At 37.4% G+C, this 27,930-nt stretch overlaps 7 protein-coding genes across 8 annotated transcripts; 1 reads left to right on the top strand and 6 right to left on the bottom strand.

Annotated features, from left to right (window-relative positions):
- Positions 1-661: 661 nt before the first annotated feature.
- On the bottom strand, positions 662-4,194 carry LOC149647282 (glycolipid beta-1,4-mannosyltransferase egh-like). Its single transcript, XM_089849623.1, has 3 exons — positions 3,880-4,194; positions 3,054-3,534; positions 662-1,524 (listed from the first exon to the last, which is right to left on the bottom strand). The coding sequence occupies exons 2-3, from the start codon at positions 3,532-3,534 to the stop codon at positions 662-664; spliced, it is 1,344 nt and encodes a 447-aa protein (XP_089705749.1). The 5' UTR covers positions 3,880-4,194.
- Positions 4,195-5,768: 1,574 nt separating this feature from the next.
- LOC149647281 (uncharacterized) lies at positions 5,769-11,232 on the top strand. Of its 2 annotated transcripts, none has more exons than XM_089849725.1 (7): positions 5,769-6,446; positions 7,727-7,814; positions 8,204-8,356; positions 8,480-8,603; positions 8,662-8,879; positions 9,667-9,965; positions 10,333-11,232. In XM_089849725.1, exons 1-7 carry the CDS (start codon positions 6,403-6,405, stop codon positions 10,538-10,540), a joined length of 1,134 nt encoding a protein of 377 aa, XP_089705851.1. In that variant the 5' UTR covers positions 5,769-6,402; the 3' UTR covers positions 10,541-11,232. The 2 variants fall into 2 exon arrangements, with proteins under 2 accessions (XP_089705851.1, XP_089705852.1); XM_089849726.1 differs by lacking the exon at positions 5,769-6,446 and adding an exon at positions 6,973-7,244 and having other exon boundaries at positions 7,478-7,814.
- Positions 11,233-12,132: 900 nt separating this feature from the next.
- Positions 12,133-15,475, bottom strand: LOC149647280 (putative glutamate receptor). Its single transcript, XM_089849622.1, has 7 exons — positions 15,384-15,475; positions 15,236-15,323; positions 15,001-15,165; positions 14,444-14,613; positions 14,113-14,374; positions 13,416-13,681; positions 12,133-12,588 (listed from the first exon to the last, which is right to left on the bottom strand). The coding sequence occupies exons 1-7, from the start codon at positions 15,473-15,475 to the stop codon at positions 12,333-12,335; spliced, it is 1,299 nt and encodes a 432-aa protein (XP_089705748.1). The 3' UTR covers positions 12,133-12,332.
- Positions 15,476-18,512: 3,037 nt separating this feature from the next.
- Positions 18,513-21,765, bottom strand: LOC149647279 (cytochrome P450 4c3-like). The gene is made up of 3 exons (XM_089849621.1): positions 21,741-21,765; positions 21,345-21,680; positions 18,513-18,643 (listed from the first exon to the last, which is right to left on the bottom strand). Exons 1-3 carry the CDS (start codon positions 21,763-21,765, stop codon positions 18,513-18,515), a joined length of 492 nt encoding a protein of 163 aa, XP_089705747.1.
- Positions 21,766-21,924: 159 nt separating this feature from the next.
- Positions 21,925-22,417, bottom strand: LOC149647278 (putative cytochrome P450 4d20). Its single transcript, XM_089849724.1, has 3 exons — positions 22,249-22,417; positions 22,114-22,180; positions 21,925-22,031 (listed from the first exon to the last, which is right to left on the bottom strand). The coding sequence occupies exons 1-3, from the start codon at positions 22,396-22,398 to the stop codon at positions 22,024-22,026; spliced, it is 225 nt and encodes a 74-aa protein (XP_089705850.1). The 5' UTR covers positions 22,399-22,417; the 3' UTR covers positions 21,925-22,023.
- A 120-nt stretch (positions 22,418-22,537) lies between these two features.
- LOC149647277 (cytochrome P450 4C1-like) lies at positions 22,538-23,345 on the bottom strand. The gene is made up of 5 exons (XM_089849620.1): positions 23,315-23,345; positions 23,181-23,250; positions 22,984-23,110; positions 22,600-22,788; positions 22,538-22,552 (listed from the first exon to the last, which is right to left on the bottom strand). Exons 1-5 carry the CDS (start codon positions 23,343-23,345, stop codon positions 22,538-22,540), a joined length of 432 nt encoding a protein of 143 aa, XP_089705746.1.
- A 3,895-nt stretch (positions 23,346-27,240) lies between these two features.
- LOC149647276 (cytochrome P450 3A31-like) lies at positions 27,241-27,657 on the bottom strand. The gene is made up of 2 exons (XM_089849619.1): positions 27,639-27,657; positions 27,241-27,590 (listed from the first exon to the last, which is right to left on the bottom strand). Exons 1-2 carry the CDS (start codon positions 27,655-27,657, stop codon positions 27,241-27,243), a joined length of 369 nt encoding a protein of 122 aa, XP_089705745.1.
- Between the last annotated feature and the right edge of the window lie 273 nt (positions 27,658-27,930).

The raw sequence follows: 27,930 nt of genomic DNA, 5'->3' as shown, positions 1-27,930 counted from the left end.
TTCCGGACCAGTCTTGGAAATAAGGATATTTTTTAAACTAGTCCTTGAGACCAGTGACCCCCCTTAGTGTCCTAAAAAACATACTGGTCTCAGGACTGGTCCCCGTTTTTGTTCTCCTATAGATTTACTATTAATAAACTGGTCCCGAGGAACAGTGACCCCACTTTTTGAATTAAAAAACTAGTCCAAGCAATTAATAAACTTTTTTTGGACCAGAGGAAGTGTGCTATTTCCCAGACTGCTCCGGACTGGTCCCCGCCTTTGTTGTCCTACAGATTTGCAATTAATAAACTGGTCCTAAGGACCAGTTACCCCCACTTCTTGAATTTAAAAACTAGTTCAAGCAATTAATAAACTGATCCGAGGACCAAAGGAAGCGTGCTATTTCCCAGACTGCTCCCAACGGCACTTTATTCGATATATATTCTGTTCCAGCTTCGGTTGTCAGTACGCGCAAAGCAAGGCCTCTACGTAACGCAGATTTGTGTGTACTGACAACATACGAAAGCAATACTTATTTTCAGGATTTAAAATCTCGAGATTTAAATCCTGCATGATTAAATAAACTTTTCCTTTAGCTTCTCCGATATGAATCAAATTAATAAAATATTACAGAATTATTTCCCGGACATAAATTTTAATCATAATTAAAACACAGCAATTAATTAGATTTCTTAGAGACTGTGAAACGCGGTTTCTTCTGAAAGCACGATACGCAATGAGCAATTGCCAACACCACATTGTTGAAAAACGTCCCAAAAGCTAAATTTACAATTAAGAAAAGAAATAATTTTCCCATTGAAAAGACGTTGTACTTCCTGTACAAGTGGAATACCCCGACATAAAGATCGTGAGCGATTATCAATCCAATTAAATTTAAAAATATTCCACTTTGAAATTCAAAATCCGACAATAAGGTAATTAATAATGACATTAGATAAAACAAGTATCCTTGAATTAGTGTTCGATTTAATTGAAAAATTACCCAGTATTTGCCACGAATAATTTCATTCTCCCCCAAGTAGTTGAACCCCATAGATAATCTCGTAACTTGATTGAGAAAATCTTTGACTGTTAGGGTCCCCTGTTCGTAGATTTCACCTTTGACAAAACCTTTTCGGTAACCCTTAATATGGGCGTTATAAAAAAAATATATGAATTCAACAATGGAAGCAGATGGTCCTCCATCAAAGGCGATTTCTTTTTCGACACGATTGTTACAAACTACGAAGGAACCCTTCGCTCCAGAAGGGAGATCGTTCAAAATATTAGAAAACATTGTTAAAAAGCCTTTATCCCAAATTACACTATTGGCTACAAGCATTTGAGTTAGTGTCCCTGTCAAGTTATCGGGATCGTACGATATGGTTCCTATTCCTAAGAAATATTTTCCATCGCTAATGAAGTTGACGATTCCTTTAAGAGCATCCGCAGTTAATATACTGTCCTCATCCAAATGGACAATCCAGTCTTCGTCCGAGAGACAACTGACCCCTTCTTCTAGGCAGTACTGGAGATTCCGACCTAAAGATTTAATTTGTATTTTAATGTCATTGAAAGTAAATAATTTTGAAGCGTAGATGAAAATAAAGGTACAGTGCGTACCTTCAAAAGTACACAGAATAAAAACCAAAAGTACACTTCCTTGAAACTTGCTCGCGCCATGGATTAACTAACGCTAGGGATTGTTCACTAACCGGGTTTCTCCATGTAATGCTATCGTCAACTACATATTCCGAATTATTCCTTGATTCCCCTATTCATTCCCCCAATTTATTGAACCAAAACGGATGTAGATATAGCGCCATCTCTAGGCAAAATAAATAGTTTTTTTTTCCAATTTAGGCAGGATTTCAATTTTGACGTCATAGAACACGTGATATTTGGTCCAATTCTCCTATAACGTTCTGTTAGGGATAGTAGCTGCTGCTACAGGGCGTTTGGAAATTGGAATATGCCGAGGGGTCCGTCATTCGAAAAAAAACGTACGGGATTTTTAAATCCCTCGGATTTTTATGGATTTTTACGTATTTTTTTTATTTATATGGATTTGTCAATTTTTTATAAAAATCCAAAATCCAGTAGGATTTTCAAAAAAAACCGTTGTATTTTTGAATTTTTTCTTGAAATTTCGTATTTTTTGTCGGGATTTTGTATTTTTTTTCGGGATTTTGTATTTTTTCGGGATTTCGTAATTTGTTTTGGGATTTCGTATTTTTTTAGGATTTTGTATTTTTAACTGTAATTTTTATCGTCTTCCTGGATTTGTGAATTTGAAAATTTTGGATTTTTTGTGGATTTTCACAAAATTTTGGATTTTTTTGTGGATTTTCACAAAATTTTGGATTTTTTTGTGGATTTTCACAAAATTTTGGATTTTTTTGTGGATTTTCACAAAATTTTGGATTTTTTTGTGGATTTTCACAAAATTTTGGATTTCTAAAAAAATTCGAACACACTCCCGGATTTAACATGTTATTTTGGATTTCTTAAAAACTTCGGTATTTTTGGATTTTTTTCTGGATTTTCGGTGGATTTTTGGATTTTTTACATAATTTTATATATTTTGAAACTTTTGAAAGATCTTCGGATTTTTCAAAAAATACAAAATCCTTTTTGTATTTTCACTGGAATTTTGGATTTGTTTTTGGATTTTTCCCCGAGCGTACGGGATTTTTTGGCAATGACGGACCCCTCGGAATATGCGTGCTTCATCTTTTGGGGGGAACGAACTATCCCTAGCGTTAATTAATCCATGCTCGCGCCCTGTAATATAAGAAGCCTTAACTCCTTTACCAACAGGATAGTGTTGACCCCCTTCTGCGTATGATTACCTTCTCGACCATGGCACGGGGAACAAGCCGTGGATAGGCTCATAAAGTACCAAAAATTAACGTTTGGTTTTCTATAAAGGTATGACGACAAGAAGCTCTTTCCTGATTGGTTAACTCGCGTAGTAGTTTGAGAGGAGGGTGGTTTGCTTCTCAGTTTACATGTCGTCTACAGTCCAATGAAGTGTACTTTTGGTTTTTGTATCTATATACTTTTGGTACCTTTAAACAATGTTCCGTTTTTTGTTCTGTAAGATTGTGGAACTACAATTTGCGCCACGTTTAACGGTAAATGCATCGCTTTCTCAGTTACAACTTCAATTATAAAATTCTTCAACTGGATTTCCGAGCAAATGGTTTTTATCAAGTTGGCATTTTTAGTAACTAATTTTGGATAATCACCACGTGTCACGATTCTAAATGAAATACGTGGTAATTTCGACAAATCCGCCTTCATTTTAACTGGTCCCGGGAAACAGTCGTAAAATACCAGACCGGCAAATCCAACGATAACGGCAAAAAGCCTTTGAATAACGCCAATGTAGCTTAAACTTAAAGTGAAATAGTATATGTAATTGGAATTAGGTAGCTTCAAATCGAATATTCCATGATAGTTATTCTTGAAGAAATATATCGACTGCATTGACAGATAACAAACAGTCAGCAAAACTAGGCAGTGAGATACGTGTCGGGTTGAATACATCTGGAATTATGGAAACCTCAAAAGTTTTAAGTATAATCGTAAGTTCATAAGATATGTTCCATAAGTTTATCAATTGTTACTGAGAGCTTGGCAATAAGTCATTCAAGTAGGTCATAGATTCTGGGTAAAGTGACGCTTGTTGAGGCGCTGTGAAAGGCTTAGTACAGACGTAATAGGAAGATGAAAGTCCTGCAAAATTAACCACCGAGTGTAGGACTTCAATTCTTGCTTCCGTCGTTCTAGAACTAGCTCGAGCTGTAAGTCTCTAGCATTACGAAGTATATTTAGAACCATACTTATGAGAACATATCTTATAAACTTATGGTATATTGAAATATTACTTACATTTACGCAATTTTGTATCACACGTTAAAGAATGGGAAGTTTCGTGCTATAATATTGTAATTAAACAAGCAAAGTAAGACTCCAAACAACGAATATTCCTCGAGCTAAGCTAACACGATCGCGGAGTTCTGACTGTAGTTTTCAGCTTCGTTCACTTTTCAATTTACTTCAATGCAGGTGTAAGTTCAACTTTTATCAAATATTTCACTGTACTAGTTGAAACGTTCCACTTTTCCTAGACGTCTAGTTGAATTGAAAATAAATAGCGACAACATCTGTTCGTAAAATATTTATTTAAAGTAGGCCTATGTGAATCATTATTCCTTCAAAATTATTACGAATGGAATCCTCCATTAGACAGCTTTATAAGTAACTTCATAAGTTCATAAGATATGTTTCATAAATTTGTCACTGATTACTGAGAGCTTGTCACGAAGTGACGTGGGTGAAATGCCATAGATTCTCGTAAGGCGCTGTTAAAGGCTTAGAACAGACTAAATGAGAAGATGGACCGCGAAACAAACCGAGTGTAGTCTGCAATTCTCGCTTGTCGTTTTCGAACCACCTCTCAGTAAGTCCCTAGCATTACGAAGTATAGGTAGTGTCGTACTTATGGAACGTATAAACTTATGGTGTTATTTGAATAATACACAGTAAATACAAAGTAACGCGCACGCGTCAGTATTTATAGAATACTTATTATTGCAAAGTAATCCAAAAATTGCATGTGTGCCGAAGAAAATAGAGTAATTATATAAGCATGTACGATATCGAAAAAAACTTAACATGCATTCAGGCTGATTAAATGCAAATTTAGAAAGATCGATAACGCTTGTTTACTTCAAGACTAGAGATATTTTAAAGGAAAAGCACAGCTAACATAACTGATTACCCCTAAAAGAACGGCCATTTTCTAAATATAAAAGGAATTAAATATATTAAAAAACCAATGATCTCAAATTACAAAATAATTTGTATTTAATTAGTCTTAAAAATAATCAAGGACTACTGCGCCAACCGCCATTGCTTTAGTGGCGTCTGCTGAATCGAACCTCTTACGCGCGTGATCGAGTGGGTTTACTCAGGCTGTGAGAATTTAACCAATCCTGTAGGGGTAAAAGGTCGTTTTTTAGTAAAAGAGACTATCATTTATTTTTCGTTATATTTAGAGATACGCCGTTATTTTTAGGTATAATGGTAAGTCACCTGACCTTTTCCTTTTATGTGTCTTTCGCGTTTCATTTTAATTAAACTTTTCAATCGATAAAGCGAATGATTAGAGTAGGCAATCTACCATTAGCAGCAACTGAGAATATTAATTTTCTTCTAACATAACATTGGAAAAATCAATCATTAACTCGAGCGCTATACTTGTTGAGCAAATAAGTTCAGCCCAAGTTTTAAAAGCGTAGACAATTTATCGCCTGATTTCTCCATTTGTTTTGCCGCTGAACCACTCCTGAAAACAACGCCCGAGAGGTCATTAAAGGTTTAGTAAGTCTTCAAAATTAAGTCTTCTTTAATGTTTTAAACATTTCATTATTTCGTCAGGTATTTAATCGAAAGTAACCCATAGAGGGTTGGTTTACAAAATACCTAGATTATTTTAGATTCTAGATTATTCTATAAATCACCTACTGATCTCATTCAATCAAGTGTTCTTGCACCATAAATTGTTTATATTATATTTTCGTACATTTCATGGGAACACTTGAAACACATCACCATCATTAATTATTATTTTAACCACAAACTTAACTTGAAATGTTTCCTCACCTTTCGTTAGAAATTTGTGAATTTTCTAAAACAATTGAGAGTGCATAAACTATGATAAGAAATTGAGAGCAAATCTACTACGAGTATTATTGATTTAACAACGTACAAAGACATAATGGAAGTCGAGACAACAACTTACTACAAAACACCATTTCGTATTGTAAGAATTAATCATTTAATTTTAGTATACTTTGTTTCTTTGCAAATATAATTTAAGAACAAGAATACATAGATTTCATCTCCATGGAATATTTAACTTGCCATTTTCTAGTCTTTTCTAGTCTTGAACTAAAGGGGAAGAGGTGTAGAAACCGTCACCCCTGACGTCTCACCTTATGTATTTGAACTTTGAAGACTAGCTATCAACCTATCCGCGCCGAACCCAAATGTAAACAAGTAATTTTTGCGTCGTGTGAACGAGGAAACCTAGGGTGAATAGCCAATGAAATGCGAGGAACGAGAAAAGGGTGGTCTAACAAAGTTTAAAGACTTTCCCCTTACCTTCAATCAGATATTAGTATGGCGTCAAGTAGATGAAATCTATGTATTCCTGTTGTTACTTATTCAAATCGCAAGACCTTAATTGATTCCGTAGAATCTGTTTTAAACTAGTTTTGTTTTCTATATTCGCGCTTCGTGCCATTCAATTGACCTGATCATGATTGAAACGTACTCATAATACACTTTGTTTGTTAATAGTACTCACCATTTGTTATTTTGAATGGCCAAGGGCAGAAAGATGGCTACATGATTAAATTACTCAATGTCCTCCAAGAAATTGATAATATCAAGTAATAAAGCTTAATATCAGCAAAAGTATATAGTTATAAAAAAAGTACACTTCATTAACAATTACCTAACTGCCTTTGGTTAACTGTAGACGACACGTAAACTGAGAAGCAAACTACCCTCCTCTCAACCCCCTACACGAATTAACCAATCAGGGAAGAGCTTCTTGACGTCATAGATTTATAGAAAGATGATGCTGGCGATCCTAACGTTAATTTTTGGTACTAGAGATAGCATCTGCTTCTTTATGAGCCTATTCACGGCTTGTTCCCTGTGCCACGGTCGGAAAGGTAATTTTACGCAGAGGGGGAGGGGTCGACATTTTTCTGGGAACAAGGATGGCTTCTCATATTACACGGCTAACAAGTTTCAACGAAGTGTACTTTTGTTTCTATAACTATATATTTTTGATATCAGTTTTATAATACCAGAAGAAAATAGGGGAAGTGGGTAGCTTGGGCAACTTCGCGAGGCGTCCCGTTTACGGATTTTTCGCGCCATTTCCCTCCCCGTGGGAGTGAAGAGAGATAGGATTTTTACGCGCATTAACACACGAGTGACGTAATTCTGTGGACAGTACGGTCCTACGCCTTCCAACTGACTAGAGGCGTCTGCTAGAGGCAGTGAGGCACTCAGGCAGAATGGCAGAGGCCGGAATCGAGTGGTAAGTACAAAATTCATAACTTATTTTAAAATATGTCTTTATTTTTAAATACAATGGTATTTCTAAGTTCCAGGGAAAAAATTAACTTGTCCGAAGTTTTAAACTGTGATAGGGAAGAGTTCAAAGCAATAAAGTTGTATCCAAGTTGTTGTAGTTTGATTTTTAACATTGGGATTGGTTTGGGTAGATCTTACTTTTCCTTTCAACACAGCCTGAGTTTTCTTATCGGTAGTTTCCTTGTACGTTAAATCACACTGCGTACTCTTAACGACATTCATTTTATTAAATAACCGAATTTTCGTCCTTAATTAAACCAATATCCGCATTAACCCGTTGCCTGACGTAACCCTAACTCAAACTGAAGCACAGCAGAAATATAAGCAGACTACACAAGTTAGTTCCACAGTTCGCTACATGGTGGCGTTCGCAATGAAATCTGGTACTATTTTATGCTTCGCGCCGATTGGCCAGATTCAAATTTTAAGGGTGGTAGGGGAATCGACCATTGTAAGTGAGAATCACTGGACGACTTGTATGGCTCAAGGCTACGGCTACCCACTTCCCCTATTTTCTTCTGATAATACGCGTAGTAATCGCAATCCTCGAAACATTTTTCAGCATTACTGTTATCCCGAATGCAGATCAGCTTTGGGGAGCGAAAGTTAATAATTCTTGGAATGGTCTTCTAGGAATGCTAGAGAGAAATGTAATTTGCTATAAAATTAAAAATGAAACTATTCTACCATAAGTTCAAAGATATGTTGGCCATAAGTTTGTCACTGGTTACAAACTGGAGCTTGTCATGAAGTGATTAAAGTAGGTAATAGATTCGAGGTAAAGCGACGCCTGGTGAAGCGCTGCTGTCAAAGGCTTAGTAATGCAAGCTAAGTTGAAAGATGGAAGTCCTGCAAAATTAACCGAGTGTAGAACTTCAATTCTCGCTTGTCGTTCTCCCTCGAATTAGCTCGAGATGTAAGTCTCTAGCATGACGAAGAATAAATAGAGTCATACTTATGGAACATATCTTATAAACTAATGGTGATATCTTGGTCAACCTCTTCGAATAATAATTCAGTAAACATTTTTACTACACAGGAGGCCCACTTATCGATAGCTCCTATGTTATTACTCGTTGAACGTTATAATTCCTTCTCTATTTCTTACCCATTTTGGATTTCAAGGGTCCAGATATTATTTGGAACATACGCGTCAAATGAAAATGACATTTACACTGTTGTCGACATATGGGTAAATAAGTCCTTCATTATTTCCAAGTTAAAATGTAAACGTGAAAAGATACAGGCCCAGAACAGACGTTAAAGTTGCACCTTCGAAACTCAAATTTTAATCTAAAAGTGTTAATGTTAATAGATAGTTGCCGCGTATTGCGCTGTTGGTCTGCTGATTTACGTGATTGGGAAATTAAACTCCAAGTATGGGAAAGATAAATCGGAACTGCCATTCTTGTTCTTATTGCAATGCCTTCTGGGAACGGGTAAGAGTTTTCATCACAGTTTCGTTTCAAAATTTAAATCGATTCCATTTCAATTAAGGTCCCCAAGGGGTCGATTGCAACGGAGTGCCTCGTTTTCTAGCGGCCGCTTGGAGTTTGACAACTTTCATTGTATTGGGTTTCGTATCTTCAGAAATGACGTCACAGTTTTCAACCAAATCAGAAGCACTAACCTTCGACACCATCGACGATATATTTAACTTTCCTAACGCGATGCCTTTGTTGACCAAAAGCTCTGCAATGTTTAGTTCTATTCAGGTCAATAGATGCGAATGTTACTTAAAGAAATTTTTCAAGTAACATAACATTATACCTTAAAAGAAAGGCCTTTTTCTAAATATAAAAGGAATTAAATATTAAAAGAAATAAATCATCTCTCATTACAAAATAATTAGCATTTAATTAGTTTTAATAACTAGGCCTACTGCGACACCCGCCATTAGTTTAGTGGCGTCTGCTAGCCAGAACCTCTCACTCCTTATTTCTCTCAGCCTGTGATAATTCAACCAAATGGGTAAGTGGTTCGATATAGCATACGTCACTAATGGCGGATGACGAAGTAAATGCTAATTATTTTGTAATAAGACATGATTTTTTTTAATATTTTCCTCTTAAATTTACCAGGGATAGATGTAATTTTAGAAGCAGGAATAGAGAACGGTTAGCCTTTACTTTAGTCCGACTCATAGCCAAGTATAGAGCCCCTCCCTACAGCACGTAACGAAAAGTTTAAATTATCTTATTGGCTCACTTAAACTACCTTTTGATGATGTTGCTGACGGGGATGGCGGAAAATACGTAGTTCCTTTTTAATTCTGTCGCTATGACCCGCCTCTTATTTCATACCCCCCCGTCCCTTGGAAGGGGGTCGTGGACTTTGACCCGCGCCCGGATTGCTCTGTTCTCTATTCTTGCTTCTAATATTACATGGATCCCTGTATTTATAAAAAGGCCGTTCCTTAAAGGTACACTGTTATTTTACCTGACCTTTTCCTTTAAGAGGTTGAAGTCACCTGTTATCTAATTTTGAGTACTTTCCATTTAGAAACACGCATTGTCTAACAGAGCATATGCGGAAATAGTAAAGCGGGGCGCTGCGAACCCAGAAAAGTGTTACCAGAAATTTAGCAGCATAATCGGGAATGCCGACATTCATTTGGGAATCGAAAAGCGAGAAAGATTTATCATCTGGGGTGATTTACTGAACTGGAACATCATCAAGAGCCGATACGCCAAGACAGGACACTGCAAAATGAAACTAAGCGAACCTATCATGATAAACTTTATGGCCATGTATTACAACAAAAACGTTTCGCAAACTCTGATCAAGACCGTTAACAAAAGGTTAGTCCCGACTTCGAAGTTTAAGATTTTTGTTGGAGTTAAAGGGACTGTAAAGTTTTCGGCGTCAGGTTGTTTTTTCTTATTGACGTCAGCAGCTTATGCTAATCGCGTCAAAGAGGAATTATTTCATGGTTGTAAAACGGTTTCTCTCATCCGGTTAAACTCTTTTGAGATTGGTTGTGAGTGCCCCACTCCCGAGAGAGAGACTGCCACTGCGTTTGCTAGAACCGTCGACCGTAGTAATAGCAAAGGCGCTGTGATTGGTCCAATTGTATCATCTGTCGGATAAGGCTGAATAACACAAAATAGCTACACTTCAAAGACCGGCCGACAACATTACAGACCCTTTAATTTTATCATTTGTCAGGTTGCGCCAGTTGACCGAGGGTAATTGCTTCGAGGACCTGAACCCATCTCTGAAAAATGAATTGCATCCCTGTCAGATACCAGAACCTCCAGATGACTTCGTCGTCATCACCGCGTCCGCTTTCATGGTGATTTTCCGCGTCTGTTTCTTCGGATTCTCCCTATCCTCAATCACCCTCGTATTAGAAATTTTAAAAGTAATTTGGTAACACTTTGATATGGTGTGCTTACAATGTAAAGTAATTTTATAAAGTGTACTAAAACACCAATACACGAAGTTAAATTATGGCGGATCGATTGCACCCATATTTAGACTGCCACAATTAACGGACACTTTTAAAAGAAAATGCCTTTAACTTGAACAGTCCGCCCTATAATTCAAAACCGCTTAGTTTTGAGACTTTAAGAGATTTGTTGAGGCTTCATTGAGATAAATGTTTTCGGAATATAAATTTAAAAAAAAAATCTAGCGGTATTTGTAAAAATCAAAAACAAATGTATATTTAACTACAACGTCGATTTATTTTGCTCTAACAACGCATCCACGAAATCTTACAACCCTACTAAAATATCTGTTAATTTGTACATATATTCTTGAAGAAAATCTCAGTGTTTACTTTATCATTAGACAACTGTGTTGGTTGACTTGTTGAGAAACGTGAAACGTTTTGAGAATGTTGAGCAATACTTCTCAAAGTACCCTGGTTTTATCAGGAGCAGATGGTTTTATTAATATAATACACACTGTATGCACCAGCTATGTTGTGATTTCATGATTAGAAGTAAAAAAATGTTTCGATATTCTTTCCTATATTTAACACTTGTTATTTCATCTAGCACCTATATAATCGAATACTTTAGTCCAATATTATACTGTATAACCGAATATTTATTCTTATATTATCCAATAAAATTTAATATTTTAGTCGCATATTTTTCGTATTTACCTTAATATATTAGTTCTGTATTATATATTACTGTCCTATACTATTCTATTTAGCCTAATATTACTGTCCTATACTAATCTCTTAGACCTATATCATACTTTAAACCTAATATTTAGTCCTAAATTATCTCATAAAACCAAACATTTTAGTCGTATGCTATCCTATAAAAACCAAATATTTTAGTTGTATTGTTATTGTCCCATAAAACCAAATATTTTAGTTGTATTGTTATTGTCCCATAAAACCAAATATTTTAGTTGTATTGTTATTGTCCCATAAAACCAAATATTTTAGTTGTATTGTTATTGTCCCATAAAACCAAATATTTTAGTTGTATTGTTATTGTCCCATAAAACCAAATATTTTAGTTGTTATTGTCCCATAAAACCAAATATTTTAGTCGTATATTGTCCCATAAAACCAAATATTTTAGTCGTATATTGTCCCATAAAACCAAATATTTTAGTCGTATATTGTCCCATAAAACCAAATATTTTAGCTGTATACTGTCCCATATAACCAATTTTCTATTCAAAATTATATTTTAGTGCTATATTATCCTATTCGATTAGGATCCCTAGCCGTTTTTAGTGACATCATGTATTAGTAACATCAGAAGGATATAATACTTCTCTTCGAGAGAAGTGCACCACGCAGCGGGGTAATTGTAACATAATTCTTCCCAACATCATTTTACATTTTGAGCAAGGTTACTAAACCGAATCACATACGCGATAAATAGTTCCCCCTCATCATTACTCTATTAGGGCTGCTTAACTATTTGCCACGGCGTATGCGCTTGTAAATTTTTGTCCCACGTCAAGACAATGAAGGTTTGTGGGTTGATTGCTGAGGATTTTGTACCAAACAGTTATAGAATTCACCCCACGTTGCGATGAAGTTTGATGAGCGGGAGAGCAAACAGAAAGGGTCTGCCTTGGAAGAATCATGTTACATAACTAAAGCGTTAATAGGATACAGAGTTTCATCCTTCTTCTATTATCCCCTTCTAGTAATAGTTATATTACGTCGCGTTGCTATTGCGTACACCACCTCAACATGTTTGATAATTGTCAGATCTGCTTCCAATATATAATGACCTCCAATAGCTGTGCAATCTTTCCGCAAGTAGGACCAGAAGAAATGAGATCTTCAAAACGAATAAGGATACTACAATGTATTCCAAGTCCATCATGTCGATATAATTGGTGTTGGGAGGTGATCTCATTTTGGCCAAGTCTCTCTCTAATTTGAAACGTTCGACCGCTTCCCATTTGTACATTAATCCGTTCGTTTTAATCCTTCTTATCCTGTGACAAATACAGACGAAAATTATTGAATTAAAAGTTCAGTTAATATAACATTATACCAAGAAGCGATATCTAGTTTATTAGGGATAAGTGCCTAAGTATTAGCGAGAAATAGTCGCAGTACCCCTTGCAAAATACAAGGGGGGACGTAAAAGTAGGCAGGGCTATTTCGCCTCTCCTCAGTCGGAAAACGTAATTTTTGTCATTCGCGTCGCGCTGACGTGAGTTTTTAAGAACCAATGAGATGCTGGTTGTAATTTAGAGGCGGCGGCGATTAACTCCGGACCTATGTTTGAACTGGAGATAAAGAGCTGAAAATGTGGAGGCGAATTTATACCTTCTCCCTAGTAAAATAGATATCGCTTCTTGATTAGACCTTTAAAGAACGACCTTTCTTAGATGTAAAATGAAAAATATTTAAAAAATTAAATGATTGCTTATTACAAAATAATATGCATTTAATTTTAATTAGTTTTAAAAACGAGGACTACTGCGCCATCCGTTATTGTTTAGTGGTGTCTGCTAAACCGAACCTCTTACCGCTACGGGATTGGTTGAATTCTCACAGGCTAAGAAAGGTAAATGGTTCGTTTTAGCAGACACCATTAAACCAATGGCGGATGGCGGATGGCGCAGTAGTCCTCGTTTTTAAGACTAATAAAATGCTAACTATTTTGTAGTAAGAGATCATTTATTTTATTTTCGTTTAATATTTTTCCTATTATATTTGGAAAAAGGCCGTTCTTAATATGATACCTGACTTTTGCTTTAAAGTAATGTCATAAATAATTTGAGTATATCAAAAACATTTGCATGGAGCAACTTACGTTTTGTCGAAAATGTTTGAATGCGGGAATGTTTTAGACAAGATCATGGCTTTGTTATTGGTCAGAAGTGTTTCCTTGGGCACATGAACGTATCTCATTGAAGCTTTATGGTCGTTCATCAATTGCACGAACGTTTGCACTCCGATGATCAGAGCGAAATGAGATTCCATAATAGCCTCAATTGCCGCAGGAAATGTCAACTCGCCTTCTTGACCTCTTTCCTTCAAACGTCTAGATATAACAATTAACTCCTCTTTCATCGAGTTCTAATTTAAAAAAACATTGATTTATAAGTAACCTTGCGTCGTTATTTGACAATTACTGCAATATATAAATGGCAAGACTAATTTAAAATGCACTTTAAATAAAATTTAATAAGGTGGGGCATTGGCTTATGAGATATGTTCCATAAGTTAGACACTACCTATACTTCGTAATGCTAGGGACTTACTGCTCGAGCTAGTTCGAGAATGACAAGCGAGAATTGACTACACACGGTTTAGCAGTCCATCTTCCTATTTAGTCTGCATTACCATAGCCGACTTGCTAAGCCTTTGACAGCACTTCACCAGGCGTCGCTTTACCCTGAATCTATGACTATGTCACTTCATGACAAGCTCCAGTTTGTAACCAGTGACAAGCTTATGGAACTTATCCAATGAACTTAAGCTGTAGCAATTTAGAAAATTTGAAGAACCTGTAGGATAACTTGAATGACGCTGTGTTTTTTAAGAATTCCAACGGATAGATTTTTGTTCTGTATGGCGTCCACCAATTCTTCAATTGTGTCGATGGGTTTTTCTGTGGAATACTCGCTGACCGAAGAAGCTAATGTTGAACCGTAGATTTTCAGGACAACACCAAGTATGATCAGCAGAGCTGCAACTGCCAGACCGTGGAAGTCCGAATGAATCAAAGACCGAGGATTAGCTAAAATTACAAGATATTCGCTTAATTCACTTATGGTTAAAGTATAAATGATTTTCTTTTTTTTTTTTGAGAGAGAAATTTTGACTTTCTCTGGTTACCGAATTTCGTAACTAGTGACGTATACACTCCTACCTATTCCCATCATTAAACTCAAAATGTGCCACAATGTGAAAGTCTTCAATACTTCATTATACTTCGGGAAAATTAGACGAAGTGAAGGCAGAAAAATCAGAGAACATGTTATGAATAATCCCACGAGTAACCACACCTGAAAGTAAAATTCAATTAATTGGGTTGCACTGGACGACTTTCAATAATGACAGTGTTTCTCGAATGTTTCAAAAACTAAGATTCACATTTTTCCCCGATTATAAATGTATGACGCGTCTTTCAATGTTAAAGAACTGCAGTTTGAACCATTCATGCATTGGCTTAGTCCTATAATATCGAAATATTTATTCAATAGAGGATTTTATAGCCTAGATTTAATAAGGTCACTATTATAGACTTTTAGAGTCATTTATATTATTTGTAGACCAACAATGATGTAAAACTAGCTCATGCCTTCAACGAAATTTAATAGTTGCTCTTAAAATTTAACGAAACATCGTTAGGAAAACATTGTAATAAGGTCAAACAGGTATCAAGGACGCACCTTTCTTTGAAAAGGCTTGGCGAAGAAATAACTGCTTTTTACACTGAACTCCACAATCTGTTTAGTGACGTAGACGAACTTGTCTTGATTGCAAACTTCGGACATTCTTATGGCTTGTTCTCGATTGTGGGACCACGCCATAGTTGTCGCCGCAAATTGCGTTTCCTGAGCAGAATTTACAATTACGATAGTGTCTGCTCCCGGATTGCGGTTGATTTAATTTTAAGCCACGTACATTTCTGATAATCATACCAACTAGACCGTTCCATTTACCATTTTTTAGAACCCCATATTGTTTGTCGTCCGGAATCTTTAACTGGTATCTAATATTGATGTAATTTCTAAATAACTGTTTCTAGGGATAGGTACAGGCGCAAGGTTACCTAAATCCCAGAAGTTGCGAGAGGGTTTCCAGAAGATAGAAATCTCGTCCAGAATGGCCAATGACGGTGCCCTGTTCGGACGTAGTCACCATAGAGAATGTTGTCTGTAAACACAGAGTTATTTTGGGGGCTGTTCACTGATTTCGTAACGCAAAAAAAAACAGGAATATTTCAACTGTATTTCCTCCTTTTAAAAGAAATTAGCAAGTGGGAAGACCACATCTTATATTTACATAACAAAAAAGCCCGAGTCCCTCCGTTATGAAAATTCACCTATTTATTTTACAATCTGAACACACCGTGACACCTAGCATGCTTAACACCTGTCTCACGCGGTTATTAGGGAGAAAACTCGCGTATACTAGTCATACGCCAGTACCATAAGTCTATGACACTGTTTCCATAGTATGACACTTCCTATACTTAGTAATACTAGAGACTTACAGCTCAAGCTAGTTCGAGAACGACGGAAGCGAGAATTGTCCTACACTCGGTGTTAATTTTTCTGGACTTCAACTCCCTATTCAGTCTTCACAAAGCTTTTGATAGCGCCTCACCAGGCGTCGCTTTACCCTGAATCTCTGACCTACCTAATTCACATCAGGATAAGCTCTCAGTAACCAGTGACAAACTTATGGAACATATCTCATGAACTTTTTCCAGTACAAAGATAAACCAAGAATAATTGGTTTATGTACGTCCTAACCATAATGTTACCGGAAGTACCAACTACTATCACCATAGTTCTACTTAATTTTAGTAAGAGTAAATGTACGTACGTTGATAATACCAACGACGAAAGTGTAATTGTCCAACAGTCCCATTTCTCAGAACAGCCTTTTTTTCAAAGAACACTATACAGTATAAACAATCTGACTAATTAGTTGAAAAGTAACAAATTTACTTCAAGTAAATTAAAATTTATATTAACATAAACCCGTCTGATAGGAATGCCATGGGTTTTGGAAAATGAGTGAAGTGAAATGTCTATGACAAGTGCTTGTGTTACCAGAAACTTCTCATTAAGTCTTATCTTCAATAAAATTATCTTATGCATTCAAGTAATAGGAAAAATTTAATGTTCTGTAAATCTAATTGCAACTGACTCGTGACCAAATAGAACATTTTACAAAGCTTTGGAGTTTGCACTTACCCTTCGCACTTCCTACCCTTGGCAAACTTTATGTTTGTGATTGCAATAAAAATACTTTACGCTATAAGCAATTTTATATTTCGAAGCAAATCCGTTATGACGTAAAACATTCTCCTCGACAGGTTGTTAAATTGCGACTTGCTCAACCACTCTAAGCTCGTTTCGCAATTGCGTCAACAGAACTCGCAACTTCTACTTAAAATCATTTGGAAAGAGTAGAAGCATTTTCATTCCCACGTCAATAAAAATTCATATCAATGAGAATATAATATGAGGAGTAGAAACAAAGCATAATTTAGTAAGCCCGAGTTCACAGGTTCTTGTTCCGTTACGTATTTACTTCTTGCTTGGCTGAACCGGGTTTTTAAATTATTTCAAAAATTTGTATCTTGGTGAAATCTTACCCGATTATAACGAAACTTGCCTTATTTTAAACAGAGAAAAATACCCATTGATAATTTAAATAAGCAAGCGCATTTTAAATGAGACTTGCCCTTGAAATTAAAACAATTCCTTGTTAAATATTGCTATTTGCATTTTTAATTTTCTGACTTTTCTCAAAAAGATATTCCTATTGAAACCCTACTTCTATTGTTATATTCTCATTGGTTCACATAAAGCAAGTAGCCACACAACACCCTGTATATGAAGGTTAAGTAAGAATATGGAATTTCGATTTCAGAGGTGCTGATCGATTTTTTAAGCGCTCCGTACTTGTTCTAAGGTTTCCGTGGCCGAGTCGGTTCTAACATGTTAAAGTAATTGTCAACATACAACAACATAAAAATGCTTTAAGTGCAGTTTGATCTTATTATATATATATGAAAAGCGAACTTGGTTTTGAGAAAATGTTAGCTGTATGAAAATCAATACCATAATTGTAACAGCCTTACGCAGCATAAAGCGATAGTAACATTTATGTCATATCTCCTAAATAGTTTAGATCTCTCATTTATTACAGCTTTATTGGAATTATTTCCATGTCTTTGTTTTTCAAAATGCATGCATAAAGAGCTTTTATATGTTGTACTCGAAATAGGGCGCCGAGAGTATAGAGTTCTGAACATCGCATTCGATAACGGGTATCGATATTTATGAATATGTTCCATAAATATGACACTGCGTATTCCTGTTCGTAATGCTAGACACTTGCAGCTCGAGCTAGTTCGAGAACGACAAACGAGAATAAATTACACGCGGTTAATTTTGCAGTCCATTTTGTCCTATTTAGTCTGCATTGCTAAGCCTTTGACAGAGCAGCGCCTCACCGGAGGCGTCGCTTTACCTCGAATCTATGACTACCTCCCTCACTTCATGACAAGTTCTCAGTAACCAGTGACAAACTTATGGAACATATCTTTTAAACTTATGGTGTTTATCGCATTTTTGCAATATATGTGTTTACTAAATATAATTTTCAATATTTTCGCTTATTACAAAAATGAAACAAATATACATTCTTTTTTGCATGAGCAACGAATCTTGCACTTTTGATGTTTATATCCGACAAAACAGATAAATATGAAACTCGCCAAGCAACGATTTATGTTGACGTATCTGTAACAAGCTTTTTGAAATAGGTAAAGGGGAAGATTCGGTTTTTTGGATGGTAGCTTAACGTCTCTCTTTGCATATTGTGGCAGATCCGACTAGCTTGCTTAAGCTTTTTAATAAGATAAATAATACTTACTGCAGTTACTCCAATTTTATAGTCAAAGTTGAAACAGTTAATTTTTAAACATAGTTTCCAGCAGAAAAACTGTTGTGCCAATGTAGGAACAATAGTCGATAAGGTTTGCGTGCGTACCCTGAACTTACTTATCATGGGCTTTTATTATATCGTGCATGAAATTTCATGCATGAGGGTACAGCTGGAAAACGCAAACAATTTAAAGGCACCGATACAGCCTCAATTATTGCTGGATTAAAAGTTCAGGGTTTCATATGTGAAAAACAACCATAAGTTAAAAATATTCTCAAATAAGTGGTGCCGTAACCACGGCGACTAGCTTGGGTAACCCACGAACAAAGACGGACAAATCAGCAGCCCTGACGCAACTGATAGCCATGATTAAACTCAATCCGTAACTATTAAAATACGGGTAACCTAATTTACAAGTGATAGTTACGACAGTAGTAGCTCTTTTTGGATATGCGTTAGGAGGTAACGTTAAGACCCGTGTATAAAAATCGGAATAACACTATCATCTTTGGTTAAACCAGAAGTAAGATAATGGACTACAAGTATTGAGGTAACCAAATTCCTCACTTTGGCGAAGTTGAATATTCTTGATAACACACCAACAGTTGGCCCTCTGGCAGCGGTTTCTGAATTTTCCCTCCAAAACGTGAGACGCTCGTGGCGGTAGACGGCCGAACTAGATTCAAGCACCCGAATCCGTGTTCCGCGGCTTTAGGTTTTTTTTTCCTCTCTAGTGTAGGCGCGATGGAAGAGGCATAAAATCCTTAAATTTGTTCACTAGTGCCAGGATCTATTACCAATGCTAGAGCTCTTTACTTCTAGTCCCCTATCCTACTTCTGGTTAAACCCTACGCACAAGACCATTTTAATGACGCGACTGGGTTCAGTCTATCCCACGTTGACCATGCGAACTAACGAAGATGGGTTAAGAGATGAAGTCCAAAACCCACCGGAGTTCAGGAGATCGACGCGTACTTAAACTAAAAATCAAATTAGGCATAATCATACACGGACTAAGTCCAGAGCCAATCATGGGTAAGCGATAAAGCCCACGACCGACAAAGGTTCACGGTTAGAAAGTAGCGTAACGTTCAAAGAAATGAACTCACTTTATGACTGTAATCCCTTTTTGTTCGATTTTGGTGTAGATAACTGATCTACTTTGATGTGATTTTCAATCGTAAAAACGTATAGGAGAGCAAGCGCAGTAGGCCAAACGAGGGTGAGAAAATGTCTAAAAAATAAAGACGTCTACAATGAAGCGTGAACAAAAAATAAAACTCGAGATTAAAAATTCACATTAATATGTAAATCTTTTGGAGATTTCTTGTAAAAATATTATAAATTATCGTAGTAAATTGTTAATATTTGCTGGTAATTAGCCGGGAAACAAATAGGTCATAAATAGGGCTAAGAACTTCCGTTATTACACCTAACTCGTATAAACAGCTTCTGTCGCCTTAGTGGGTACAGGGATAGATTTAATTTTAGCAGTGGGAATGGAGAAAGGTTAGTATTTAGTTCAGTCCGAGTCATAGACCACCCAGTATAGAGCCCCTCCCTCCAAAACGTAACGAAAAGTTGGCTCACTTAAACGACGTTTTGATGCCGTTGTTATGACACGCCTCTTCTTTCATACCCCTACGTCCCGTGCGGAAGGGGGTCCGGGTCTTTGACGCGCGCCCACATTACTCTGTTCTTCATTCCTACTCTTAAAACTAAATCTGTCCCTGGTGGGAAGAAATTGGTTAGTATGACCTCTCCAATTATATGAAGAAAATATGACATCACAGGAGTATTGAAATTGATGTACTACTAAGATTTTAAAGGGAGGATGACCTTCGCATCTGTAGTCATGTGCTTATCGCCCTACCGTTTACAACTTATATTTGAATTTTTAATATTAGCAAGGAGTAAGGAACGTTAGAGGGAGTTTTGATCTAATGCTAAAAAAACCGTCATACAGTGGCAAATGGTAAAGAAAGTGGGGGGTAGGAATTTTTATATCCGTTCCTCAATTTTTGCTAACGCGCAGGCGCGAGTGACGTCGTTTACTACCGCCAGCAGAGAGAATTTAAAAATTATCTCTGCAGCCAGCGCCAGCTTCCGCTTCCATCGACTGCTGCCCCACTCACTCTGTTCGACTCGCCGTCGAGATAACCGGGAAGCCCGGAAGGCGAATTTGCGGTATCGTTCGGTTGGCGTTATAAAATATTCAACGTTTTAAAGCTCAAGTTTCGAAATTTTTTGAGACATTTACCAAGTCTTCAACTAAATATTATAACATTTTCTTCAAATTTCAACATAAATATAGCTCTGAGAACAAAATTAGACACGAAAACTACACTAAGCCTTGGTTAGATATCATCGGCTGAGGCCGAGCGGCGCATCTCGAGCCGCCGGCGGCCGGGCTTGCCGTAACGGCGAGAACAGAAAAATACCTCGTTAAAAAACAGATGCACGACGGTTTTTAAATTTGACGCATGCGCGCGGACACCGCGTTCAGTCCCCGAGTCAGCGCCAGAGAGAGACGATTTTAGCCACGAATCTAACGAACGCGCCTATTCACTTTAATACTCCCTCTAACGTTCCTTACTCCCTGATATTAGTCACAATAGGAAAAAGTTTTTAGAAGTGGTTTGGTTGAGATCTTCTCACGGTTGGAACGGGGCGAACTAATACTACTACTGCCAGGTCAAACTATTAACCCCTATGTGGCTAAAAAATCGCAAATTTTGGCTGTGAATTTTGAAAAAAGCCAAAGCGTTATAAGGGTGTATTAATGGGTTTGTTTAACTTATTAGGTACAGTTATTCACTTATGATGCATTTTTTCAATTTAGTTCCTATATAGTTTGCGTGCAGGTGTAATAACGATATATGTAACGCTTTGTGCGTCCACCTTGACAAAGTTGAACGCGTGACCAAGTGGTTTCTTAATCGACTTGAACTCCAAAGCAGTCTTGAAAACATTTTATACTATAGCTTAATTTGGGACATAAGTCGATTATTCAAGCATCGATTTTCACTAATATACGAGCAAACAAACCACAATCTCTTTTATTCAAATTTATTAAATTATTAATTGAACAATTAGGATTGATTACGTAAGGTGAATACAAGAGGCAGACCCCCTATGGGTTTCTGTATCATTCCAAAGGACATGACTATTTTGTCTCGATGGAAGAGAGAATGGACGCTGAATCGCCTCAAAACGGTGCTGAGTACGATCTTCATCTCCAACATGGCAAATTTAAAACCGGGACAACCTCGTGGTCCAGCCGAGAAAGTCAGGAAGGCGTACGGATCAATGGTGTTGTCGGCGTTTGGTAGGAAACGTTCAGGAATGAACTTCTCCGGATCAGGATACACATCCGGGTCCTTGTGGACACCCAATATTCCAATCACGACATTGTTTCCTTTAGGTATCACTACGTTGTCATCTGAAAAAGAAATTAAGAGATGAAATGGCGGTAAACTTACTTTAAAATTATCAAACGGACAGTGATATTTCATCAGGGTTAGCATTCTTTAAAGCAATGAACTTAGAAATTTAAATATTTTCAAGGTTATATAAGTCGTAGCTTAAGTTTATGATGTATGTTTCATAACCAAGACACTACCTAAACTTCGTAATGCTAGGGACTTACAGCTCGAGCTAGTTCGAGAACGACGAGCGAGAATTGCCTACACGCTGTTTTGCAGTCCATCTTCCTATTTTGTCTGAACAAAGCATTTGACAGCTCCTCACCATTCGTCGCTTTACGAGAATCTATGACGTTTCACCTACGTCACTTCATGACAAGCTCACAGTAAGCAGTGACAAACTTATGGTACGTATTTTGTGAACTTATGATGTCTTAAGATCATACTAACCAATACGTAAATCACTCAGCAGAGTTCTGACTATCGCAGAGACCGGTGGATAAAGTCGGGCAGCTTCCTGTAAATTTAAAGTACAATCAAGAATTTGCAGTGATTTAAAATGGGTTTTCTCAACTGTATTAACACCTTTATGACGCAATCGAGATACGTAAGGTTCTTGATCTGGTCCATTTCGATGGGTGTATCAGGGTCGGTACCAAGCACTGTATCCAATTCCGCGTGAACCTTATCAAGGCAATCTTTGTTCAAACCCAGAAGGTACAGAGCGAAACTCATGTTCAATGACGACGTGTCGTGTCCCTAAAGTTTACAGAAATATCATTAAGCGAACTTTATTTACTCATTTTTCAAGGACCAAAAATTATCTGTCGAGTTTCCAAGACGAATGTCATGGAGTTATACTTTTTAAAGATTCTCAAATACCAACTTCCTTTGAGTACATGGTGATGGTCATTATGCAAATTGAATCTCTCATACCCCTAACAACAATGTTTCGATTTCATCCTGCACATCGTCCAGTGTAAGGCTCTTGTCCCGCAAATGCATTTCCAGGACCATATCTAGAAATGATTTTCTGCTCAATTTCGATCCCAGAACATTGTTGTCATCTTCGGAATGATTATTTCGCCCAGCTTCAACCAATACCTTTTTCCGATTTTCAATTACCTAGAACAAATATGTAATTTATCAATAGAATTAGACTACGTATAGTTCAGATAAAAACGTTAAAATTAATGATTTATTTATTTATTGCTAAAATGTTTTTGGTGTAATAATTTAGGGTTATTGAAAGAATGCTTTCAAAGGCATTTTAAAATGGATACTTATCAGTTTTCCATTTAATTAATGTAATTATCTTACTTTCATCGTGAACTGTCTTGTGTAATTGAGGGCTTCAAAATACCGCTTTCCTTCGTGAAAATATTTGAAGGTGCAGTCAAACCAATACCAAGGTGTAACTATGCGTAGTATAACGCTGTTCACCAATCTGCAATTGACCAATTTATATTTCAGAGGTGCAACCGTCTTACCAGGGACAGAGGTGTAATAATACATACGTGTCAATGCAATGCAAGTATTTTGAGTCTTGACTTTCCTGAATTCTCATTTTAACACCGGTTGAGGTTTCTAACAAATGTTTAATGATATCAAATAAATGTTTTACAATATGTATTTAAAACAAATATTTTACCCAGAACAATGTCGAGAGTACAAAATCCCATGAGAGGAATGATGTCAGTTGCCTTATTAACATTGGAGTTCAAATTCGATACCAACCTCAGAGAATTCTCGTAGAATATGTCAAAGTAGGATTCGACCACCTTTTGATGCAGAGTTGGAGCAAGTGCCTTGCGCCTTTCTCTCCATATCTTTTCGTCACTGGCAATGGAAAACCAGAAAATGGTATATTCAGCCCTAATTAACACAGATCCTAAGAGCAAATTGAATTCACTAATGGCACTTTAATTTAAAATTTAATTTACTAATAATAAAACGTGACATTTTTTAATGTTCCGAGTTACCTTGAAGAACCTCGATTGGCTCTCCAACAAACCCAATACGCTAAAGATAGAGTGGTTGATTTCTGATTGAGTTTAAACAAGTTTTAGATCTGAAGGCTAACCCATCTAATGCGATGTAATGTACTGTACATTTTACCATAATTTCATAAAATATGTTCAATAAGTTTGTCACTGGTTGCTGAGAGCTTGCCATTAAGTGACGTGGGTTAAACGCCACATATTCTCATAAAGCGACGCCTGGTGAGGCGCCGACAAAGGCTTAGTACAGATGGCTGCAAAAAATAATGTAGTCTGCAATTCTCGCTTGCCATTCTTGAACTAGCTCGAGCTGTAAGTCCCTAGCATTACGAAGTACAGGTAGTGTCATACTCTTGGAACATATCTTATAAACTTATCATAAAAGCAGGTATACTTCTGGTTTCATACCTAGTTAGTAAGCCATTGCGTAACCATCCTTTGATGAAGTAATACATTACCCGATTTTTTTGTACATTTTCCTTGCATTTTAAAATATGCTATCGATATCAAGAAAAATTTGATCAGAATGTCTTTTTCCCAAGAAAGAGCGAAACACCAAGTACCTTTGCGATGGAGTTTTTAAAGACAATAAAATATTTTTCGAAAGTAAAATTGATATAAACCATCGATGCTCCATTCGCCGTTTGAAAAATCGCATACAGTCTTTCATATATTCCTGTGTAGAGATCAGGAAAATTGGAGAATGAAATGGCACACAAGTTTTAAATTTAATGGTCTATGGTTGGATCGGGGAACCATGCAATTTTAGAAGTAGGAATGGAGAACAGAGTAATGTGGGCGCGCGTCAAAGTCCCGGGCCCCCTTCCACGGGACGGAGGGGTATGAAAGAAGAGGCGGGTCATAGCGACAGGGGGAAAAAGGAATTACGTATTTTTCGTCGTCCCCGTCAGCAACGTCATCAAAACGTAGTATAAGTGAGCCAATAAGATAATTTAAAGTTTTACCTCTCCGAGTGACGATGAGGTCATGGAGAGGTATTATACTGGACGTGTCTGTGTGAGTGTCTGACACCGCGTTCGCAGATGGGAAATTTGTACAAACGTGTTCGCAGAAACAAATTTTTGGCTTCTACTCCCATTAAACAGTACGCGACGATCGGCTAGGGTTACGTGAAACGTTTAGACTCCCAATGGCAGGGCTTCCACCAAAGGTTCACGCAATTGCGGGTTTTCTTATCATTTATTGTGAATCAATCGCCCAATTTATATACCCTAAATATCCAAAAATTGTTAAAGAGGCATACGCTTGAATTCAAACGTCAACAATAGCTATGTTTAAATGATTTTAGGAATAAAGTTTCTTAAAACGATTTAACAAGAATTAGGGTACATTAATGGCGATTAAAATAATTAACATTAATTATTTTTATTTAATTATTTAAGAAAAACTTCTTAATTGCGTTTCGACTCGGAGAGGTCTGTTTTGGTTTCCCAACTATATACCGGGCTATGAGTCGGACTGAAGTAAAGGCTAACCGTTCTCCATTCCTGCTTCTAAAATTACATGGATCCCTGGTTGGGTATACACGAATAATAAAAACTTAGATTCGTCACATGAAACGGTAAATTACAACCAAAAATGTAATGTTCAGCACTTACTAGCATCCACAGGTATGTTGCGTTTAGTTAGAACCATCGGGGCTATAATTTCATAAGTTGAGGCGTAACGCGACCCTAATCTGGGCACAATGTCGAATACGGTGTTCGATTTTTGTAAATTTTTGAATCCGTAAATCGCAAGGAAAGCAATAATTCCCGCAAATAAGTAGAAAATACAGGTTCCAAAAGTCAACTCCATCGTTGCATAAAAAGTGAACAATTCACCAAGTCTCGAATATAAGGTACCGTTATTTGAAATCAGTCTAATGATTATGAAAGTGCATTGGAATTCAGTAAGGGTTGAATTCATAAAAACGTATCTTTCAAGATATGAAATTTTAAAGCAAAGCTCGGGTGAGTTTCTTCCTAAAGTCCGGGTTTAGCTTGGCGAAAGCTAGTGGGCGGGATTTATAACAGGACTTAAAAACCCCGGCCACAAATGTCTCCTGCCTTCATCAAGCCAAATCTTGAGTTCGCAAGGAACTTCCCTTTCGAACCCGCGCTTTGCTTTAATATTTCATAGATAAATTATTCGCTGCGCTCGTCAAATTTTCGAAGCAAAGTACCATTATCAAGTACGGTAATTTACCGCACTCTTGCAAATTTTTATCAGTAATTTGAATAAATTATGAAACTTATAACGATGGAAAAACATTTTTATTCAAAGTACTCCATAATCTTTCGACTTATCGTTTATAGAGCTTAGCATGTCAGAACATTTGATTAGGCGCTGCACCTAACTGGGGGCGTTATCAGTGCCCCCCCCCCAATTGTCGTCCATCATGTTCCCTAATGTACCTGCGGAACCGCCGTCAAGGCACACAGGGTCGGCTAGCGGGCCCGACAACGCCCCTTGAGCAGGTGACTGAAGCGGGACCCCGTCAGCGGCGAGCCCAGAAAGGAGGTGGTCGGCGACAGGGACGGACTAAGGCAGCAGAAGGCTCGAGGGGACGAAGGATTTCCCTCCGAGCACAGCAGTGCCATACGGTCCAGACAATGTATCCACGACACCCAGAGGGTTGCCAAGAGCTGGGGAAGAGCCAAAGCAACACCCGGACGGGGGCGAGGCGGCCGAGCAAAACGTTGCCGGAACGGGGCAAGGAACGATCCGAACCAAGGGCGAACCCAAGGAACCATCCTAACCGGCAAACCGAACTCGGGCCTCCTACGCCACGACAAGGCCTTTTGCTCTGCTCCACCAGGGTGACCACCCGATGGAGCGGGAAGAGGTTAAACCCTCAGCACTAAAAATGACATGTTATTAAAAATAAGAGCTCAACCTTTTCCGCCTGTTAGTTAATATCCGCCGACAAAAGAGCCTGTCCACACTGAACAATATTTCGCGTCGAATACGCCGGGCGCGAGTGGCGAGAAAAGAAAACAAGTCACGTAAAATAATTTACCTGTTAGCTAGGTGCGGTTGAGGGTGGGGAGGGTGAGTTAGTTTCGTTTGTGCTAATGTAGTACAGTATTCATGTTTTCTAACTCTCTAAGGTAATATTCGAGATGACCCAATGGTTGGGATTACATTAAGGTCTTATCACACCAAGTTATAAAGGTCTTTTCATCTATCCATTCTCCACACACAAAACACAAACATACATAATCTTAAAAGCCAGAATGTCTTTAATAACGTAGATAAAATGGAGTAGAAGCAAATATTGATTTCTGTGACCTGCAAACGCGGTCCGGATATTGTAAACACATTTTACCCGATTTGCCAACTGCGACCGCGGTGATATACGTCCAGTATAATACCTATCCGTGACGTCATCATCACTCGGAGAGGTAAAAACGGTTCATATGGCTTAATTTGGGAAAAATGTACATTGTTCCAATATCAATAAACCAACTTCTTTCTCAAATACATATATATATTTAAGATGTCGATTCAAAGTTTCAAAATTTAACAAATACTTTCTCTTTGATTCAAATTAATTAAATTATTAATTGAACAATTAGGATTGATTACGTAAGGTGAATACAAGAGGCAGACCCCCTATGGGTTTCTGTATCATTCCAAAGGACATGACTATTTTGTCTCGATGGAAGAGAGACTGGACGCTGAATCGCCTCAAAACGGTGCCGAGTACGATCTTCATCTCTAACATGGCAAATTTAAAACCGGGACAACCTCGTGGTCCAGCCGAGAAAGTCAGGAAGGCGTACGGATCAATGGGGTTCTCGGCGTTTGGTAGAAAACGCTCTGGAATGAACTTCTCCGGATCAGGATACACATCCGGGTCCTTATGGACACCCATGATAGCAATCCCGACGTTATTTCCTTTAGGTATCACTATGTTGTCATCTGAAAAAGAAATTAAGAGATAAAATGGCGGTAACCTTTTTACCTCACCGAGTGACTTAGACGTCATGGAGAGGTATTACACTGGACGTATAGGAGTGTGTCTGTCAGTCTCAAATTGGAGCAAACGTGTTCGCTACATCCGGGCTGCGTTTACAGTTCACAGTTAGCAATATTGTATAGGGTTGCGAGAAACTTCTATCTTCCCATTGCCAGGGTTCTCACCACAAATTAACGCAATTGCGCTACTTCTTATCACTTAACAGGAATCGGCTAACTTACATACCCTAATTTTCCAAAAATTATTAAAGAGACATACGCTAGAATTCAAACGTTAACAAAA

This window comes from Phalangium opilio, unplaced genomic scaffold (genome assembly GCF_054372755.1).
Source record: "Phalangium opilio isolate 3A_F unplaced genomic scaffold, DU_Popi_V2 ptg000089l_1, whole genome shotgun sequence".
Lineage (NCBI taxonomy): Eukaryota > Metazoa > Arthropoda > Arachnida > Opiliones > Phalangiidae > Phalangium > Phalangium opilio.
The sequence above is the reverse complement of the archived record's forward strand: the minus strand, read 5'-3'. Positions and strand labels throughout refer to the sequence as shown.

Bases quoted from the DNA above. Each gene is read 5' to 3' on its own strand.
- LOC149647282 (XM_089849623.1), bottom strand. From the start codon at position 3,534: ATGTATTCAACCCGACACGTATCTCACTGCCTAGTTTTGCTGACTGTT. The intron at 1,525-3,053 runs GTACCAAAAGTA...TTAAATCTTTAG, and splicing joins AAACGGAACATTGTTTAAAG to GTCGGAATCTCCAGTACTGC.
- LOC149647281 (XM_089849725.1), top strand. From the start codon at position 6,403: ATGATTAAATTACTCAATGTCCTCCAAGAAATTGATAATATCAA. The intron at 7,815-8,203 runs GTAATTTGCTAT...TTTACTACACAG, and splicing joins TAGGAATGCTAGAGAGAAAT to GAGGCCCACTTATCGATAGC. The intron at 9,966-10,332 runs GTTAGTCCCGAC...ATCATTTGTCAG, and splicing joins ATCAAGACCGTTAACAAAAG to GTTGCGCCAGTTGACCGAGG.
- LOC149647280 (XM_089849622.1), bottom strand. From the start codon at position 15,475: ATGGTGACTACGTCCGAACAGGGCACCGTCATTGGCCATTCTGGACGA. The intron at 13,682-14,112 runs GTTCTTCAAATT...TTTTTAAATTAG, and splicing joins TCATTCAAGTTATCCTACAG to AACTCGATGAAAGAGGAGTT. The intron at 12,589-13,415 runs GTAAGTTGCTCC...TATTTGTCACAG, and splicing joins TCAAACATTTTCGACAAAAC to GATAAGAAGGATTAAAACGA.
- LOC149647279 (XM_089849621.1), bottom strand. From the start codon at position 21,765: ATGCTAACCCTGATGAAATATCACT. The intron at 21,681-21,740 runs GTCCGTTTGATA...TTTCTTTTTCAG, and splicing joins AACCCTGATGAAATATCACT to ATGACAACGTAGTGATACCT. The intron at 18,644-21,344 runs GTAATCAATCCT...CTTGTAAATTAG, and splicing joins GCCTCTTGTATTCACCTTAC to GTTACCCGTATTTTAATAGT.
- LOC149647278 (XM_089849724.1), bottom strand. From the start codon at position 22,398: ATGAGTTTCGCTCTGTACCTTCTGGGTTTGAACAAAGATTGCCTTGAT. The intron at 22,181-22,248 runs GTGTTAATACAG...TTAAATTTACAG, and splicing joins ATCTCGATTGCGTCATAAAG to GAAGCTGCCCGACTTTATCC.
- LOC149647277 (XM_089849620.1), bottom strand. From the start codon at position 23,345: ATGGGATTTTGTACTCTCGACATTGTTCTGG. The intron at 23,111-23,180 runs GTATGTATTATT...GGTCAATTGCAG, and splicing joins TACTTGCATTGCATTGACAC to ATTGGTGAACAGCGTTATAC. The intron at 22,789-22,983 runs GTAAGATAATTA...TATTTGTTCTAG, and splicing joins CAAGACAGTTCACGATGAAA to GTAATTGAAAATCGGAAAAA.